This window comes from Acinonyx jubatus, chromosome D1 (assembly GCF_027475565.1).
Source record: "Acinonyx jubatus isolate Ajub_Pintada_27869175 chromosome D1, VMU_Ajub_asm_v1.0, whole genome shotgun sequence".
Taxonomy (NCBI): Eukaryota; Metazoa; Chordata; class Mammalia; order Carnivora; family Felidae; genus Acinonyx; species Acinonyx jubatus.
Window position 1 is genome coordinate 5,371,570 of NC_069390.1, and position 19,694 is coordinate 5,391,263.

A 19,694-nucleotide genomic window follows, 5' to 3' on the forward strand; every position below is an offset into this window, starting at 1 on the left:
TCAGGCACCATTTTTTATAAAAACGCATAGTCTCATTTTCCACTCTTTAAAATCACATTCAAAAATCGGCAAAGGAGCGCCCCCGGGAGTAGATGGGAAGGGAGGGTGCACCAACCCAGCCCCAGGGGGAGGGGGCGCGACACCACACACGGCAGCGCGACTGGCACAAGGGGGCATGCGGCGGGCGGGGTGGCACCCTGTGGGCAGTGGCACTGACGGGACGTGGGGCTATGGGGCTGGACAGCCCGGGGGGGGGGGGGCACACTGACCAGCCCAGGGTGGCGAGGGCTGGCCCCGCCTGGCCCCTCTCACTGTGCTGCCCGGCCCATCAAGGCTGGTCACCTATGGTCCCAGGCAGATGAGGCCTCGCCCAGCCCAGGGGGGGGCGGGGGACCTCAGGGCCAGGCTAGGCCAGTGTGACACAACCCACAGCTGCCTTTCTGTGGTCCCTGAGCCCGGATGCTCGGCGGGGGAGGGAGGGGGGACCGCAGGGAGGGCAGCCGCACCTGCTGCCAATGCCAGAGCCCCTCAGTGTCCAGGGACTGTGGGAATGGAGGCGGCCAGTGATACAGGGGCTCTTCCTGGGCAGGGGCACAAGAGCTCGAGTCACTGTGGCCGGGCCCTGGGGTCAGGGAGATAATGGGCCCCTCCTCCACCGACTGGCTGGAGGACAGGACAGTGCAGGACTGTGCCCCTGTCACAGGAGGGGCTTCGGTGGGAAAATTCAAGTAGTACCCCTGTGCTGCGGCCTCCCCTGGGGTGGGGGACGCTGGGCCACCCCGCTGTGCTGTGGGCACAGAGCCTGAGGGGACACAACGCGGTGCGGCATCGTCCCTGGAGAAGGGCCAGGAGGGCTGCAGGGGCTGCTGCTCCCCCCGCCCCCTGCTCCCACCCACAGGAAGACACTGGGAGGGGAGACCCCTGGAGGGTCGGGGCTGAGGGCGGCCGGACAGTGGCTGGGTCGGTGGCAGCAGGAGCCAAGGCAAGCGGGCCCCCCCTGGGGGCTGGGCCAGGCTGGGGCCACAGGAAATCACAATAATTACAAAATAAAACCTTTTCCGCTTTGCAGGAAAACAAATAATAAAAATTCGACAAAATAAATTAGAGGTTTATAAAAGGCGGGCGGGTCAGAGGCCGTTGGCACTGCCGCGCTGGACCAGCGGCACCTTGCTCAGCTCCACCACGGGCGAGCGCGGCTTGTTCTTCATCTTGGGCACGCGCTGCACCAGCTGCTGGGCCTCGCGGTACGCGTCACGAAGCTCCTTCTTCCACTGCACCAGCTCAGGGTCGCTCTGCGGGCACCCGGGGCCGTCAGACGGGGAGGAGGGGGGGGCCTGGGTGCCCGAGGCTCCCTTCCCAGCCCGCCCCACCCGCCGCCGGCCCCTGGCCCCACTCACGTCGCACTGCAGCACAAACTGTTTGCCGCCGCGGATCTTGAGAAGGAGGCACTTCCGCTCCTTGATCTGCGTCTCCTCCACAGACTGGATCTCCTCCATGGTCAGCAGGCTCTGCTGCAGGGCGGGCGGGAGGGGCGGGAAGGGGCGGTGAGGACGCGGCGCGGGCTGGCGGCCCCGGGCACTCACCCCGCCTCCGGCACCCGCGGGCACCAGCCCGCTCCTTACCGGGGCCTCGCCCTCGCCCCGCCACTCCAGCCGGTTGGGAAACAAGTAGAAGTACCGCCTCTGCCACTGCGTCAGGAAGGGGTTGCCCATCTTGGACATGTAGCCATGCATGATGCAGTCCTTGCCCAGGGCATAGTCTGCCGCGAGAGAGTGAGAGGCGCGCTCAGCCAGGCCCGCCCGGGGCCGGATCCTTGCTTCGGCCTCCCAGTGACCTCGGTGGCTTTCCGAAACCTGAGCCGATTTCTCATCTCCAAACTGCCCAGTGGGTGCCCACGGCAGCTACGAACCCTCACCTTCCTCGTGGCCCAGCTGCTTGTTTTTGGTTTTCTTGCGGGCCTCCAGCCGGTCAGTCTCGGCATTGATGGTGTCGAAGACCGTCTCGGCCACCTCCTGCTGCCACCGCTCCGAGATGGTGAGGGGGAAGTTGCGGTAGAGTTCCTGGTCACTGTCCAGCAACTTCAGCGAGTAGACAGGGCAGGGACATCCATCCATCAGCCACAGGCCTGCCCAGCTCCAGGGCTCCCAGGCAGGAGGGGGTCTGGTCTCACACGGCCCCCCACCCTCCCAGGCACGTTTGGGGAGGAGGAGCCTGAGGCCCAGCGGCTGACAGAGCCCTGCAGGCCAGGATCAGGGCTCATGTGAGAGGCCAGGGCAGGCCCGGTACCTTGATTCCTTTTGTGTCCTCCTCGTCAAAGGAGCCAATGTCGAAGGCGTCAGCAGCGTTCACCTCCCCTCGAGGGGGGATCAGCGGGGGAGGGTACTGCAGCAGAGCACAGGCTGGGCATCAGCACCAGGCAGGGGCTACAGGGCGCCCGCCTGGCCCTGCCCCAGGCTGGTACCTTCTGCAAGAAGACCATCTGCCAGTCCAAGGAGCGGAAGAAGGGGCTCTCCTTTACCTCCTGGGCCCTGTGGGGAGATGTGGGTCATCAGGCGGGGGCGAAGCCTGGGTGCCGGAGCAGGTGGCCCAGGCTAACTCCTGCTGCCGCCGTTCTCTGGCTCTGCCACCCCGGGAAGGTTCCTTAAACCTCAGCCTGTTTCCTCATCTCTAAAATGGGGAGAACGGTCCCCACATCATAGGGCCGTTGGGAGTTTTCACATTTGTAAGTCTTGCGACATCGTGCCCACCAACTTAGTAAATGCTTAATAAACACAAAAAGCTGTTGCCACCATCATTATCATCGCCACATTTGTTACAGGGGCCCTTCTGGAAGCCGGTCCCCCAGCAGCTCCGGCAGCTGTGCGCCAGGCAGCCCCGTCCCCTGAGAACACTGGATGGGGCTGGCCATCTCCCAACCCGTGAACCCCTCAAAAGAGGCTGGCACCAGGAGGGGGCTCCAGTGACGGGACACAGCCCTCATCCTCAGGCTAGCCTAGCAGCATGCCCAAATACCCAGGGCCTGGCAGGGAGGGAGGGCCTGGGACAGTTGGCCCTGGTCCCGGGCACTCACCCTCGACCCAGGCAGCCCAGTCTCCGGTTGACATCCCTCTGCAGCAGCCCCTCCAGCAAGGAACGGAGCTCGGGGGAGAAGGAGTCGGGCAGCTCCACAGCCTGCGGGGAGGAGTGGACACTGGCAGGGTCCGAGGATGGGACCTGGCCCCCGGCACAGGGAAAGACAGGGCCCAGCTTCCTCATTTGCCCCCAGCGGGCACATTTGTTCTGACAACACAGGGATGGGAAGCCTCTGGGGCAGGAGGCCAGAGTAAGGATGAGTGGCCCAAGTTTGTTGTTATTTGGTGAGAACCAAGAATCCCTGACCCTGACACGCACAGGAGACCCCATCCCCACGGTGACCGCCCCCCATGGACTCCACCCAGCCTCCCTACACTCACCATTGTCAATGTCATGCGGTCAATCTCGTGCTTATCTTTGGTCTTGTGCTGCCGAAAGGGGCTGTGCCTGGGCAAGAAGCACAAGGTCAGAGGACAGGAATGGGGAAACCGAGGCAGGGAGCGACAACGATCCTCATCCAAAGCCAGGGATGGTGCCGCCCTAACACCCAGGCAGCTGTAGCCCCCCTCCCCTAGACACCTACCTGGACTAGGGATGAGCTCTTCCCTGTCCCATCCCACCCGCCGGCCAGGGAGGGCCCACTCACCCCCGCAGCAACTTGAAAAGCATGCAGCCCAGGGAGAACCAGTCAGCGCTGCTATCGTAGGCCACGCCCTTCTGCAGGACCTCAGGGGCCATGTACCCGTGGGTGCCCCTGTGGGAGCAAGGAGGCCATGAGAGGGTCTGGCGGAGGGTGCGGGAAGGGAGAGCGGGGGGCCGGGCACTCACACGCTGGCGTGGGGCTTCTTCTTGGAGAAGTCGCAGGCCAGGCCGAGGTCTGAGATGCGCACGTGACCGTGCTCGTCCAGAAGGATGTTGGCTGGCTGTGGGGGAAGCCCAGTGAGCAGCCTCAAGGGTGACTCAGGACAGGGCCTGGCCAGGCAAGATGCCAGCTAGGTCACTGTCCTCACCCTGGAGTGTTGTGGGTGTCCAGGGACAAGGCCCCGGGTGGGGTCTTCCCCTCCTTTCCCCAGTTACAACCGGAGTCCAGAAAATGGCTGGGTAGGGGGGCCGGTGAAGAAGGGAGCAGCCAGCCGACTCTGTCCCAGACGCCACTGCTCTGGGCCAGGCGGGCCAGTGGCGTGGAGGGGAGGGGGGGTTAGAGCCTCACCTTCAGGTCCCGATAGACAACGAAGCGGTTGTGCATGTGCTCCAGGCCCAGGATGATCTCGGCCGCGTAGAAGCGCATGTCGGCCTCGGAGAAAACCCCGTGCTGGGACAGGTGGTAGTGCAGGTCCCCGCCTGAGGGAGGCAGCCCCGCAGGGTGGCGCTCAGCTGCCCGTCCCAGCCCCCAGCCCCGCGGCCCACCGGGGGCCAGGCCACGCACTCACCGTTCATGAGATCAAGGATGAAGCTGAGCTTGTCCGGCGTGTGGAATGCGTACGACATGCACACGATGAACGGGCAGTCCTGGGAGGGCATGGGAGGCCAGGTCAGCAGAGGCCGCGCACGGTTCCGGGACCTGAGGCTGCTGCAGTGACCTGCCCGGGCCCTCCTGGCTCACCCCAGTGCTGACGAGGGACAGCATGATGCGCTCGTTCAGGGCCAGGGTCTCCCCCTGCTTCATCTTGATGCGCTTCTTATCCAGACACTTCATGGCATACCTGGTGGGGGGGGGGGGGTGGGCGCTGGCTGGTCAGTCAGTCCACATGCACCTTCAGCGCAGAGCCCAGGGCTGTGTCTGGGGGGGGGTCCGTGGGGGGCGGGGGGGGGGCAAGTCCTCAGGGCTCTTGCGGTGAGAACTGGACACCGAGACGAGGCAAGACAGAAGGCAGGAGAGAGTACTGGTGAGGCAGGGCCTCTGGGGGCCTGTGGGGGGCGGCAGCACCAACACAGAAAGGGGGGAGACAGTAGCCTCTGCAGAGACCTGCCCACGTAGGACCTGGGGGCCCCGATCCCCTCACGGCTTTTCCATGCACACCCCCAGGGGGCCCTCCCCTCCCTCAGGCATCCCACTTGACACTGGCTGAGCTGGCGCTCACATCTTGCCCGTGTCGGCCTTCCGGCACCCATAGACCTCGCCGAAGCCCCCTCGTCCGATGATGCGGTGCACGCTGAAGTCGTTCATGGTCAGCTGTGGGGCGGCAACAAGCAGGGTCAGAGCACCCAGGGCAGAGACACCCAGGCAGCGGGGGGGCCAGTCCCAGGCCCGGGACCACCCTCGCCACGCACTTACCTGCCCTGAGCCACCCTCACTGGGATCCTGGCACCGAGCCCACAGCCACCGCCCTGGGGGCTGAAGGGCAGGCTCCCCTGACCCGCCCAGCCCTGGCCGAGCTTCGGTGCCCAGCTCCCTGGGAAGGGTGGAAGGGAGGGAGCAGTCTTCCATGCCCACCCGGCCCACTCACATGGATGTTGAGCTCCACATTCTTCCACTGGCAAAATCGTGTGAATTTATCGCTGTAAGAGAAGAACCAGGGCTCAGATGAACTTCAGAAAGTGGGCAAAATGATGCTGGGTACGAGCCTACCCCACACCACTGCCATTGTCTGGGGTCCCGAACCTCAGATGTCCTCTCCTGGACTCCCAGGAGTAGCGCTGGCCCAAGTGGGTTTCAGATAAGCTTAGAAAAGAGGACCTCCGGTCTGACCTGGACCTCCTCCCACTGTATCCCTGACAATGCTCATCTCATCCCTGCTTGTACACCTCTAGTGACGCAGCACTCACCCCTGTGAAACTCCCCCTCCGTTGCCTGGCAGCTGGGACCCTAAGAAAGCTGTTGCTCACATTAAGCTGAAATCTGCCTGCAACTCCCACCCACCAGGCCAGCTCTGGCCACGGGGGCCACAGAAGAAGACGGTGTGTCCTTTTGCGCCACCCTGATGCTTCTCAGCATAGATGGGCCCAGCAAGGTGCTCAACAGTCCATGAGAAGGAATGACACTTAGGTGGTCCTTCACACCCCGGAGAATCCCCTGGGGCTCGGAGATGCCTGGCACTAAGAAGGACAGGGTGGGACTGTGGAGGAGGTGGCAGCTAGGAGCCTGTCCCACTTCTCAGGAGGCCCTGCATGGGGCCGTTGGCGGGGCCCAGGCACCCGCCTGCCTGGATTCTCTCCTCCACACCATCCACACCCCTTCTCAGAGCTGCCTCTTCCTCCCCTGCCCCTCCCGCATATGCTCTGCTCTCACCTCTCGATGAATTTCTGGAACACATCCCCTCGGAGGTTCTGACAAATCTCTTCAATGTATGGCTAAGGGGAGAAGCTGGAGGTTGGTGACTGAGCCAGACTGGGAGCCGGCCAGGCTCCGTGACCTCAACGGTCCCAGGGTGCGCCTGGCTGGGCAGGGAGGCAGCGGGGATAAGCCCAGCACGCACCTGGAAGAGATCCGGAGGAACCTGCTTCTTCACCAGGTGGCCCTGGACGTGCTCAGTGGCACTTTTCGAGAAGGGCTGCAGAAGACAGAGGTGGCTGTGAATCCTCTGCAGGGCCCCTGCATCCCTGCCCACACCCCAGGCCGCTCTGGGCCGGCGCTGGGGTCTAGACCTAGGGACGGGCTGGCCGCGGCACTCACGTGTGAGCAGGCCAGCAGCTCCTTCATGATGTAGGTGTCGAAGACCTCCCGGCTGCGAGCCAAGCGCTCCTCCTCTGTCTCCAGCTTCTCGTATTTCTTGATCTAGAGGACAAGATCCCCACAGGTGACACAGAGGCACCAATAGCAGGCATCTTAGAGACTGAATGAAAGCAGCCCAACCTTCTCCCCTCTCTGCAGGCAGCGGGGGCCTCACCTCCTCATAGAACTCCACCAACGGCTTGGCCTCCTCTAGGTGTTTCAGGCAGAAGTCTCGGAAGAGCAGGTACCCTGAAAGCAAGTGTGTTGGGTCACACGGGGCCACGCCCCTCTCTGGCCTTCCCATCAGGGCGGGCGGCGTGGGCTTGGGGCTCCCTGGGCAGAACTGGCCAAGGAGGCAGCAGAGGTGGTCTCTGCCCCAGGCAGGGACAGGACGAGGCGGCCCCAAAAGCTGTCACCAGCTGAAGATTCTCAGTTTCAGGTTGAGGGGTGCCCGTCTCCCAGAACCCCAGATGTCAGCTGGAATGTGATGGGTGCTCCAGGCGCTCTGGCGAAGCAGAGGCTGACTCCGGCTCCCCGCCCTCTCCCTGCCATCTAGGGCCTGCACCGCACCCCACTGGGCGGGCTGTGTGGGGGCAGATCCACCTGGGTCAGGCCAGAGCATGGCGGGCAGGAGGAGGGCAGCCTCCCAAGGGGCCCACGTCCCTGTCCCTGGATGCCCCATATCGTGCCCCCGCCGTATCTGGCCGATTCTCACAGCAGCCCTGAGGAACAGTTGCAGAAACACACCAGCGGAGGCCTGTCAGGTGGGCCGAGTAGAAGGTTCGGCTCTACTACCCGCTGGTAGGCGCTGGGAAAGACAGGCCAGGGGGTGGGGCCTCGAAGGGCACGAGGCCACTAGGGAAAGTAAGAGGCGGGACAAGCTATGGGAAGGGCTCCCAGGCCTCACCCCTCCCAGGGAATGGGGGCCCGAGGCCCGGCCCCAGAGCAGCCCTGGAGAGCAAGGGGGAAGTAAGGGCAGTCCCCATTCCCTCCAGCCTGACATGGGTGACCAGCCTCGCACTAGATAGCTTCCATGCCTCTTTGGGGGCACTGCCTGGACACCTCCGACAGAGCACACAGCCGTCACTTCTGGTAAAGGCGGCCTGGCCTTTGAGTCACTCGTGACCTGGGTTTCCCAGTGGGCAAGGAAGGGGCTTTCACTGAGGCCAACTCATCTGGCCCTCCAACAGTCCTGGGCAGCAAGGCTTCTGAGTCCTAATTCCTAGGTGAGGACACCAACAGGCTCAGAGAGGTAAAGCCACGTGCCCAAGGTCACACGGCACAGGCAGGGGGCCGACCCAAACTGTGCTTTTTGACGCACTGGCTCCCCAACACTGACTTCCAATGCCTGGTCCTGCCAGGCCAGGCCAGGCCACTCCCACTTCAGAGCTGAGATCCTGCTCTCCTCTCGGGAAGGCCGAACCAGAGCTGTGTGTGCCTGAAGCCTGCTTCCCGGAAACCACCCCAACCCAACCTTGCCCCGTGGGCCAGTGCTGCAGCAGCGGCACTGTAAAACAAGGGCACTGGAGGAGGAGGCTCGAGGGGCCACTGAAGCAGGTTGCTCTCAAAGAGGGCCCATGGGGGTGGGGGCGGGAGACCACAGCTCGGCAGGCGCCACAGGAAGGGCCCCGCCCCTTCCTGTCAGCTCTACCAACGGCCCGCAGCAGCTGTGCCTGCGCCAAGGGGAAGCTGCAACTCTCAAAAACAAAAACCCAAAGGAGGAACTTCCCCGGCCGCCCTGGAAGACTGCTGGGCCCCCACCCCCTTCACGGGGCTCCCAGGGCTGACCGCCAGGGGCTGGGAGGCACAGTGGGTCACCATCCCGGGGGACGCGGGGTGCTGGTCACAACCCTGCCCCATCAGATGGGAGGCCAGACCTCCAGGGAGGGAACAGAGGCCAGCCGGCTGGGGTGGGGGCAGGAGAGCGGCCTCAGGGTCCTCCTGCCCCCTCGCCTCAGGCCCGGGGCAGCTGGACGGTGGCGGGAAGTCCTTGGGGCTGGCAGACCTCGTACTCACCCAGCTTCTGGGAGAAGATCTTCTCAAAGGTCACCTCGCCCCGGTCTTCCAGGTACTTCTGCATGACGCTTCGGATGCTGAAAGACAGCGGGGGTGGGGGGGTGCCCTCAGTGAGCTGGAGCCCCCGGGGCTCCTGCCAGGCCTGCTGGCCTTGCCTCTTCCCCCCCGGGATCCAGAATGTCACTGTTCCCTCCAAGAAGGCAAACTACCAGCCTGGGCCTGCCCACCTGGGCTCTGTCCCCAAAAGCTAGGGAGGCCAGCAGGTGGCTGCTCAGAAGTCTGGTCCCAGTACTGCCTCATGCTGGCTTCGGGAACCTGGCCAAACCTCAAAAGCCGGGCCTCACCATCAGCAGATGATGGGTAACCAAAATGGGGCCTATCCTTACCACGGAATACTGCTCGGCCGTAAGGTGGGACAAAGCACTGATATACAGAAATGCTACGACATGGATGAACGCTAGCACACAGCGAAACGAAAAAAGAGAGTCACAAAAGGCCCCCAGGTCTATGATGCCACTTACGTCGCATGTCCAGAACAGGCAAATCTACAGAGACAGAGAGCAGATTAGTGGGTGCCAGGGGCTGGGACACAGAAGAGGAGTGACTGCCAACAGGTAGGGGGTTTCTTCTTGGGGGTGATGGAAATGTTCTGGAATTAGGGTGAGAGCTGCCCAATTAGGTAGGGTGAGAGTTGTACTAAAACCCACTGGGCCGCACTCTTTAAAATGGTGAATTTTATGTTATGTGAATTATATCTCAGGTTTTTTTACACAGTAATAACAAGACGAAACAAAAACCAAGCCCCGGCTCCTGTGTTCCTAACATCTGAATTAAAAACATGCCCCTCTGTCCCTGGGTTGCTTGGGAGGGCAGCAAGGGAAAGGCTGGCCGTTGTGACCATGGAAAGCCCAACCCAACGGTCCCCACCCGGAAAGCTCACCTTCAACGCCAAGGGCTGTCTGGGCAGGCGACACGGGGCTATCCTTTGTGCCCGAGACAGACCTTGCCGTCCCCTCCTCCCCGCTCCTGGGTCACCTGTACACCAGCCCTGCCGGCCTGCCTGTCACGCCTCCACTGGCTCAGGCTCCCGAGGAACACTCTTAGCTGCCTGTACCGGGGACCAAGCTGCGCAGTCACACCTGAGCCCAGGCAATGCTCACAAGGCCCTTAGGATATGTGGGGCCACCAGCAGGCCACCGACAGAAGACGTCGCAGCTGGTGAGGACCAGAATCAGAAAGTCTGGGCTCTGTGGCCCTGCATCCCTCTTGGAGCCCAGCGTGGGTCACCAGGGCCTGCTGCACGTTTTCTGCCGGAAGGTACCACGTACCCCTGACCTCCAGGCAGGCCCTCCCAGGGCGCAAGTTCTGCATGCGTGGCTCTAAGACATGACACAGTGACATGTGTCTGACACATGACACGTGACACAGTGACAAAGTCTGACAGGACCCACTCAGGAAGGGAAGAGTGTTCTGGGCCATCACGAGAGGCTGTGTGGAGCAGGAACTTCACTGGGTTCCTCAGTGCAAACAGGATGTCAACAGGTGGCAAAGCCCAGGGCAGGTGGGTGGATGTGGGGACAAGCAGGGGAAGACCCGGCCAAGGTGAGCAAGAGGCTATCCCAGGCAGGAGGGAGCTCGGCTAGGGACGCTTGGGAAGCTCAGTCCAGGGAAGGCAGAGTCTGCTGGAGGCCCCACAGGAGGAAGCCCGGGTAGTGAGACACTAGAGGGACGGCCAGTAAGAAGGGAAAGAAACAGGGCTGGGTGCGAGCAGGCTCGGGCCATCGGGCAGGCAGAGGAGTTGACCAGGCCAGCGGGATGGCAGCCCAGGCCTGCAATGGTCTGGCCCACGAGAGAGATGTCTGAGGTGAGAACGTTCCAGGCAGGGCCAGTGTGGCCCACGGACGCTGCCCAGCCGCTGGGCCTATGCTCGGAGGCGGGGGGACTCCTGCCCTTTTCTGCTCAGCACTCTCCTTCTGAGACGGTCTGAGCGGAAGCCCAGGCTCCACTCCCCCCAGGCTTCCGCTCGAGTTTGAGCCACACAAGGAAAGGCCACGCAAGATAACAGGAGAATTTAGAGCTATCTAAATGACTCCCTCCTCTGCTTCCCCACCCTAGAAGGCTGGAAGATGCCGTGACCTCCTCCAACAGCAAGAAGGGTGCTGATGACCAGGACAGCCCTCCCGTGTCCCTATCCTGCGACTCCAACCAACGAGAGCGGAGCTCCCAGCTGAGGGCCAGTGGCTTGGTGGCCCCACGCCAAAGTGGTGGCCACTTCAGAGCTGGTTCCCTCAGGAAAGCAAGGATGCTCTCTGCAGTGGACAGGGGCTCTGAGGCCAGGATGTGGTCCTCACCCAGGCCGGCACCGTCTCCCCTCCTGACTGTCACATGCCAGCTCACTTCCACCAGCCACCATCAAGAACACATCTCCCCAGCCCCAGGGGACCCACAGAGACTCACAGGCACTCGGGAGGCGAGGCCTGATTCCAAGGCCTGCTCTGTGCTCACACACGGCAGAAACTAGAGACACCTGCCCTGGGGCCTGCAGCCCAGAGACCAGAGCCCCTCATTTCCTGTGAGGGAGAGCTTAGGACCTCCTTTTTGGAGGACAGGAGGGCAGGCCAGGGGCGTGCTGGGGTGCAGCATAGCAGCCAGGGCCCAGTGCAAGGCAGCGAAGGGCCGGCAGGGTCTTGAGACCAGGCAGCCAGGAGTTAGGGGCTCAGAACCTGGGGCTCTGTAAGGGCCAAGTGCCTGGATTTCACCTGTAAGGTGGAACAGGAAGGCTGGATCCTCACCACCCCTTGGCTCAGCTCTTGGCACGCCATGTCTGCACCCAAATCCTGTGTTTGGGGACATTTTGGTCTATGGAAGGGGATGGACAAGGTAATAAAGTGGGGGGCGGGGGAATCACAAAATGTCAATCCCCCACGGAGGTGAGTGGTCAGATGGAGGTCAGGTGCAGTCAGGCGGGATGATGTCCAGATGCTTCAGATCCAGATGGGAAGCCCCCCTGAGCCCCAAACTGGCTTCCTGGGAATCAGCGTGGCTGACACCAGCTTAGGGAAGGCAGCGTGATGGGAACACCCCCCGCTTCCCATCACAGGACCCGGTGACCCCCGGAACGGCTGGGAACCGGACCCTCCAGGGAAATGCCCTCTCCCCGAGGACCCGTGGACGAGGGAGCCAGCCTGCAGCCCAGCCTTCTCCCTTCCCGGCGGCTCTGCTGTGGGGTGAGCCCAGGAGAGAGCAGAAAGTGGGGCACCGGTGGCCAGACCCCGCCTCCCCTCTGGAGCTGCATGGGACGCCTCTCTTCCCAGCCCACAGCACTTCCCTTTCTTCCTTAAAAAGAAAAAAAAAAAGTTTTCTAAATAAAATAAACAACCGCCCCCCCCCATCCAAACACAAGATTGGACTGAGCAAAGCCTTGAATGGAAGGCCCCCAAAGCGACAGTGTTAGGGTTTCCTGTCTGTTCTCATGGGGCTGGTGGCCAAGGGAGCCGGTAGTTTAGAAAAACGTGTTATGGGGCACATTCCCGCCGGGTGGCAAATACAGGCTGGCACGGGCAGCAGCGGTGGCCTCCTGGGCTGGGTCACCTTCATCTGCAACACCCGCTCCCTGATACTGGCAGAGGCTAGGGTGGCGACGAGCCCAGAGCAGCATTTCTGCCCCCACCCAGGCCAACAAGTCCGATACACAGGAGCACGTGGCTCCCTGATCAACTCTGGGTTGTCAGGAGAGCCAGACGCCTGCATCCTCCCCGCCAGAAGGACCCTCAGGCGCTCAGTCTCTCTGGGGAAGGGCCCCTGGCTGCCTTGGCTCTTGCGGTCAGGGGGACACCCACGCCTGAGTTCCAAACGGCTCTCCCCAAGTCCCCTCCGTGGAGGAGGCCAGGCCAAGTCACAGACTTTAACCGTCCAGTTGGCCCACTTGTGAAATGAGGACGTCAACAAATTTCTGACCTGTCAGCACCGCGCTGGCCAGTTGAAAAGCCTGAGGGGGCGCCTGGGTGGCTCAGTCGGTGAAGCAACAGACTCTTGGTTTGGTTTCAGGTCATGATCTCACGGTTCGTGAGATCGAGGCCTGAGTCCAGCTCTGCACTGTCAGTGCAGAGCCTGCTTGCGATTCTCTCTTCTCTCTCTCTCTGCCCCTCCCCACCTCATGCGTGTGAGCGTGTGTGTGTGTGTGTGCACACACGCTCTCTCTCTCAAAATAAATAAACTTTTAAAAATTTCTAAAAAAAATAAAATGAATACATAAAATAAAAAAATAGAGAGCCTGAGAGGACACAGCAGAATTGTCCTGAGACGCTAGCCTTGCTGTGAGAGCTCCCCTCCTGGAGGCAGCCCTCCCGCTGGGATCCCCCAGACTGCACCTCTTCTAGAACATGATCATAAGCTATTTGGTCGCGTTTGGGTCTTTGCCCCACACCCTCCCACATCCTCAGAGGGTGCCGCCTGCTGCCAGGCCTCCTGACTGGCGAGCTCTGACCAGGGCTGGGGCCAGGTGAGTGGCTCACAGACCAGCCTCACACACTCATGCTCGTCAGCCTGAGGACCCAGGGCTGGGGGGTGGGGGGCGGGGACAGAACCTGATACCAGCCCCTGACGAAGCAGCAAGGGCCCTGTGGCAGGAGGGCCTGCCCGGTCTGGCAGGGAGCTGCCGGGCCCTGCTGCCTACGGCCAGGGCTGTTCGCTTTGGCCCCAGCTGCTCCCAGGAGCAGGCCAAGCCTGACACTGAGGGGGAGAGCGCATCCTCCCCCGCAGCCCGGAGTGTGGGTAGGGGTGACAGGACGGCAGGCAGGCAGGCAGGAAGGGGGTGAGGGCTGTGGGGGAGAACTTCCGGTGCCTTCTGGAACCACATGGTTCAGAAGAAAGGCAAGGTCCCTTGCTCTGTGGCACAGAGGCTGATCCTGGCCCTCACAGACGACTCCCACACAGGGTCACAGACGGCAGCTTGTGTGGACTAGCAAGGGCTGGGGGCAAACACGCTTGTTTTGTTTTGATGGTGAGGAAATCTAGGCTAGAAGCTGAGTGGCCTGCCCAGCATCCCACATGGAGACAGCAGCCAGAAAATGTCCAACTCTCCCCGAGAAAAGGCGACTCGCCAGGCAGGGGCCTTCCCCTGCAACCTCTGCAGAGGACCCCGGACTTGTACCCCGGCTGCCTCCCCCTCCGTCCACTGCCAGTGCTGTGGGCAGCGGGTAGCATCTCTCCTGGGAGCCCGGCGGGCTACGGGCAGCTTCAGCTGGCACCTGGCAGGCCGGGGTGTCACCGGGATGCCAGAGTTGCGAAAGCCCAGGACGGTGCAGGATGGCACGGGGGCGACAGGGCCCGGTGGGTCTGGCACGGCCACGCCTTGAATAGCCACGCTCTGGGAGAGGACAGTGAACGAGCCAGCGGAGCAGAGGCCGTGGCTGTGGCAGCGGCTCCTCCGTGGCATTTCCAGGAAACCTGGCACTGAGGTGGCAGCAGGAGGAGGAAGTCCCCTGGGGCTTCTTATTAATATTTCTCAATGACTTGCCCTGGGGCTCAGTGTCCTCAGCTCGAGAACAGGGCCTCATACCAAGTGGGAAAGACCAACCCTGAAAGGCCAAGCCCAGGGAAGAGAAAGAGACACGCACTAGGTGGCACACACACAAGCACCCCCCCCCCCCCACGCAAACGCCCAAGCCACCCAGGCTCCCAACAGTCAGTGCGGTGGCCACGACGTGGCTCCTTGCGGGATGTGCGGGGGGGGGGGGGGGGGTGCTCTCTGGCGGCCTTGTCACATGTCACGGCTTCTATGCTAACATGACCTGAGTACCACACCCTGCAATTTACTGCCATTATGTTAAAACGCACCAAGAACAAAGTTCCGGGGCCCCGTGGCCCGTGGTTCCCAGGAAGGGGCTGTCCACCCCGACCTGGGTGGCCTCCAGAGACAGAGAATGCCCCGCTCAGAGACAGAGCTGCTAACGCTTTTACACCAGAAGACTCGCTTCTGAAACCCTGCTCCTCTGCCAACACAGATGCTACTCTTCGAGGCAGCAGAGATGCACAGAAGGAATGTTATTTAGAAAAAAGCTGCAGCCAAACACGTCATTTTCAGTATCTCTTACTTGAAACAGATCAGTGATAACTTGAGCACAACTCTCTGTCTTATGTGACCAACAGAGCACAGTGGCCCCTTGGGGCCACAGGAGGAAGGGGCAGGTGTGAGGGAGGCTGTGCGATCCTCAAAGACTCTCACGTGCTCCTGGCGTTGGCTGTTTGCTCCGAGGCAGGAGCAGAATATCCTGGAAGCACCAGCCGTGCGCACGCAGCCCCCGGGTGCCCGGGGCGGGGAGGAAGCGCCGCTGCAGAGTGCCTACACCTGACGTCACCGGGAATTTACTACTAGGGATTGATCGTGCATTAATAGGGCACGTTATTCCTGGTTTGACAGAGCCCAGATTCCCCTGCACAGATTCCAACCCATAATGCTCATGCTCCCTTCAAATCCACTTACTGAGGGAACAGCGGGAGGGCGGGCAAGCAACTTAATGGCAAAAATGTGAAACCCCATGGCCTGGAGAGGAGCGCAGATGGGAACAGACGTCCCAGAGACCCACTCCTGAGCAAAGGAGGGGCTTCAAAGGCCCAGAGGGAATGACTGCTGAAAAGATCACCTTGTTTGGCGGGGTGTGGGAGTGAGGAGGAGAGCTACCGCTGGGGTAGAAAGTTCTGGGTGAGGGACAAAGGCTGGAAATAAACAGCGTTTTGCTGGTGATGGAGAAGTGGAGGAGGAAGGGAGGAAACCTTCCCCTGCACCCCTTCCCCGCCCCCCCCCCATACAAATCGTGGGCAGGAAGTCTTGGAGGCAAAGAGTTAACAGGAACGAAGAAGCAGAGGAAGAGTGGCCTGGTCTGGGAGACAGGGAAGCCAGAAAAGGGCAGGAAGGAGGAAATCCATGGTGGGGGAGGGACCAGGAAAGAGCTGAGAAAATGGGAGGCTGCAAGAGGCACCCGGCTCCGACAATCTGCTGCTGGGGCTGCCACTGTCACCAGGGAGGGCAGGGGCATCTCCTGGGACCGCCTGAGCGAGGCTCCTGAGCCAGGAGCCCAGAGATTAATTACACCCGGCCCCCGTGGTCATATTAAGCAAATGACAGTAATTACAGGACCGCTGCTGGTGGAGGGACAGCAGCTCCATCGGGGAGAAGCACAGACCACAGGCCCGAGGGCTGAAGGAGCACTGCGAGGTCATCCCTGGGGGGCAGGCCCCGGCTTTACTGAAGGGGAAACGGAGACAGGTGCAGTCAGGAAAAGGGACATGCTGGGGTCGCAGCAGGATCACAAGCCGGGTCTCCTGTCTCTCAGCTACACAACACTGCCTCCTTCCATGAGGAGGTGGAGAAATGGGTCTGTTCCCTCAGATTCTATAGGGTGACAGAAGGGGAGGACCCTGTGCCAACTCAAAGTGGCACTGTGCCTGCCCAACAGCTCCTGTTCCTAGCCCTGACAAGTCAGAGCTGATGCCAGCCCCAGCTCCCGGCCAAGCCACAACCTGGGCACCAGCTGCAGGCAGGCTGCCAAGGCGGACCACCCCAAGGTGGGAACGTCTCCAAATGGCATCTCGTCATGGACGAACCACGGCCATTCTTCCTGACCCTGACCCTGACCCTGTGGGTGAGGGGAAGACGTGACCCCAGGCAGGAGCTGCCTCCTCCGCGTACTAGCTTTGTCAGAACGGCTCCATTCTGTCCCAGATGACGGGGCAGGGGCCGGGCCTTGTGCCCTGCCGCTTCCAGGCCAACCCCCAGACCACGGCGACCCAGACGAGGGGTGCCAGAGAGGAGAGCAGCAGGGGTACAGCGTTGTGTGGAGGAAATGAAGCACAGCAGGGGGTCCGGAGACCTGAGTTCAAATTCCAGCTCGCCTCTGGGACTAAGTCTCCTCCCCTTCCTGGGCCTCAGTTGCTTCAAATACTAAACGGGAGAATACCACCTTCGGGGCCCTGCTTTCCCACAGTTGTGGAAAGAATCAGCTGGAGTAAAAGCTAGCTTGCAAACTGGGAAGCGCGAGGCAAATGTAAGACACAGTCATCGTGACCTTCCAGGGCAGGAGGCATCCGACCCACCAGGTGTGCGAAGCATAAAAGCAAAGGCTGGCATGTCCTCCATTAGGAGAGGCCTGGCCTCAGGTCACCGACGGGCACTGCGAGAGCCTCTATCCATCTCACAGCAGTGGTGCATCTGTCCAACGCTGTGCTGCTGGATGGCGACCCCCTATGAGAAGCCATGACACCTGGGTCTTGGTCTCCTGCTGTTCCCCTAAAACTCACAGCCTGGTTCCAGACATCACCCGGTCCTGATATTTCTTGAGCAACTGCTACACGTGAGGCATGGCCGTGCCAACTTCACAGGTTGGTTTTCGGATCAACTGAGATGACAGATGTCATAATAAATAATAAATTGTTATAATTTCCACCATCGTTCCTATCAGCATCGTCACTACCACAGATGGTAAAGGGGACAGGAAAAGAGGAACATCTCGTTTCTCAGGGTTCTAACACCTGCAGGGCCAACCCAAGGCGGGGCCCCATCGGGAGCAATGCATTCTGGGGAGAGATTACCCAAACACAGAGAGTTCCAGAAAAGGTTCTGCCTGACACTTTGCAGAGCCCCAACCTGCAGGAGGGTCTCGAGGCCGCAGCCACCAAGGAGAGCCGTTGTGAGCCCCAGAGGCTGACTCCCCCCCGTTTCCTCCCTCGTGGCTTTGTCATTTCTGAACTCATTTTTGTTCTAACTGTCGCTGCTCCCTGGACAGCCCCCAGCTGACAGTCAGCCTGGTTCCTGTTTTGAGAAATCTGATTGCAAATGTCTTAGAAAAAAACGGGCCCTAACGGCCTTTTCAAAATGCAGACCAATTTTCCTCTCCCAGGCCTGGTGTTCAGTCAATCCGAAACCCAGTGAACAGGGCACAGAGAAGGGTGCTGGAGATGTAGCCAAGGCACTCCCCACAGCTTTGCGCTCTGCTTCAAAGGCTTAGGACGCCATGGGGTCACGACCCTTATTTCACGCTACCCACATTTCACAGATGAGAAAACCGAGGCCCAGAAGCGGAGGGGAAGGGACTTGCCCAAAGTCACATGACAGCTAGGACAGGCCCAGGTTCCCAGGCCAGCCAGGCTTCCAGCATGCCAGCTCTCAGGCATGAGCAATCATGGTGGGCACACAGCTGTCGCAGATGCAGAACAGCCAGGCCCCGGCTCAGGCCTGAGTAGTAGACGTGACGTGGACGTGGAAGCCAGAAGCCCTGATCTGGTGGCGAGGCGCCAGCCCGGACTACCTGTGACACAGGGCGAGCCGCTCACCTCCGGGGCTTCTGCTTCCCCACCCGTTCGGTGGAGACAAAACTGCACCTGTCCTACCTGCTGACAGGTTGCAGTGCGGCTCACACAATGGGAAAATACTCTAGAAGCCATAAAATGCTGGCCAAACCTCAGCAACAGTCCATATCCTGAAGAGAACGTGCCTACATCCTGAACAGTTTCAACTTTGATACCGGGTGCAGTCACATCAATAGTCTCACGGAGAGGTGGCAGCCGTGGTCCAGCTGCTGCAGAGGTGCCGGGATATCCTCTGGCAAACAGCAGCCACGGGACACCACACGCAGGGCCGCCAGAGGAGGCATCGGAGGGGAGAGGGGCAGTGGGTGTCTCCCCCGCTGGGCTGGGGCACGCGCGCCACACCCTGCTCCCCCCCCCCCACCACCGCGGCCCCCAAAGCACTCTTAAACCCTACCCCAAGCCAGTGACCCTCCAGATGGGTGGGGGAAGACCAGGAAGACTTGCTGCCTCCCGCAAAACCTCACGCAAGTGTCGACCAGAGAGAGGGGGCTAGGAGTGGGGGTGCTGCAACCCCAAGGCGGGGTGCCGGGAGTCGGGAAAGCTAAGGGATGGGGGATGTAGTCAGGCCAGGTGGCCGGTGGCAGGTAGAGGAGGGGACCCCACGGGGACCAGGGGCTGCCGGGAGGAGCATGAAGGGCAGCACGGGGCCCCTGTGGGAGAAGGCAGGAGCGCGGGGCCGCCGGGGGTGAGGGCAGGCGGCGTGTACGAAGAGAAGGGAGGCAGTGGGGCAGGGGGCACTGCGCGGCCCGGGGAGCCGGCGGGGCCGGGAAGCCCCGGGTTCAGGTGCACTGGGCCTGGGGCCGAGGGGTCGGGTCGGGGTGGCCGAGCCCCGAGCGGTGGCCGGGGCACGGGGCACTGGGGGGAGGGGGGGTCAGGGGCCAGCGGCGGGGTGGTCTGGGGCCGCGGGCTCCGGGTTCGGGGAGCGGGCCGGCCGGCGGCCGCCTCACCTGGGTTCGGGCAGCAGGATCTTCTTGCTGGCGCGCGCAGCCGGCGTGGCCTTGCTCTTCTCCATGGCCATCAGGTAGCTCACATCGGCCAGCACCGCCTCCAGGTCCGCCATCTTGGCGGCGGCGGCGGCCTCTCCCGCCGCTCGGCTCGGCTCCGCTCCGCTCGGCGCGCTCGGCCCCGGCCCGGCCGCTCCGTCGGCCTCGGGCGCCGCCGCCCGCCTGGCCCCGCTCGGCGCCCGCGGCTCCACTCGCCGCGGCTCACAGGCGGCGCCGCCCCATGGCGCCGGCTCGGGCCCGGCCCCGGCTCGCTCCGCTCCCGCCGGGACTGCAGTCGGGCCGCCGCCGCCGCCGCCGCCGCCGCCACCACCGCCGCCGCCGCCCGCGCCCCGGAGCCGCCGCCGCCTCCGGCCCCGCCTGCCGCGCACAGCGCCAGCGAGCCCGCGAGGGGCCGGGCGGGCGGGCGGGCGGGCGGCGGCGCCCCCTGGAGGCCGCGCGGGCTGGCCCGAGCCTGACCCCCCTTGGCCGCGCGGACCCCTTCCCAGACCCGACCCTGACCCCGCCCCGGGCCTGGGCCGTGGCCCTTGACCCCAGACCTGGAACTCGCCGCGGGATCCGGGACCGAAGAAGACCCCGGACCCACA

At 62.4% G+C, this 19,694-nt stretch overlaps 1 protein-coding gene across 2 annotated transcripts; it reads right to left on the minus strand.

Annotated features, from left to right (window-relative positions):
• On the minus strand, positions 1-19,406 carry GRK2 (G protein-coupled receptor kinase 2). Of its 2 annotated transcripts, none has more exons than XM_027045311.2 (21): positions 19,054-19,406; positions 8,741-8,817; positions 6,900-6,973; positions 6,686-6,787; positions 6,489-6,563; positions 6,302-6,363; positions 5,520-5,571; positions 5,154-5,245; positions 4,676-4,775; positions 4,503-4,581; positions 4,283-4,413; positions 3,901-3,995; positions 3,719-3,826; positions 3,453-3,519; positions 3,071-3,171; positions 2,462-2,528; positions 2,287-2,382; positions 1,916-2,078; positions 1,623-1,759; positions 1,398-1,511; positions 1-1,292 (listed from the first exon to the last, which is right to left on the minus strand). In XM_027045311.2, the coding sequence occupies exons 1-21, from the start codon at positions 19,164-19,166 to the stop codon at positions 1,128-1,130; spliced, it is 2,070 nt and encodes a 689-aa protein (XP_026901112.1). In that variant the 5' UTR covers positions 19,167-19,406; the 3' UTR covers positions 1-1,127. The 2 variants fall into 2 exon arrangements, with proteins under 2 accessions (XP_026901112.1, XP_026901114.1); XM_027045313.2 differs by lacking the exon at positions 19,054-19,406 and adding an exon at positions 17,039-17,070.
• Positions 19,407-19,694: the final 288 nt, after the last annotated feature.

Excerpts from the sequence above, each read along its gene's own strand:
- GRK2 (XM_027045311.2), bottom strand. The coding sequence starts at position 19,166 with ATGGCGGACCTGGAGGCGGTGCTGGCCGATGTGAGCTACCTGATGGCC. Across the intron at positions 2,529-3,070 it reads CTGGGCTGCCTGGGTCGAGG|GGCCCAGGAGGTAAAGGAGA; the intron begins GTGAGTGCCCGG and ends ATCTCCCCACAG. Across the intron at positions 2,383-2,461 it reads AGATGGTCTTCTTGCAGAAG|TACCCTCCCCCGCTGATCCC; the intron begins GTACCAGCCTGG and ends GCTCTGCTGCAG.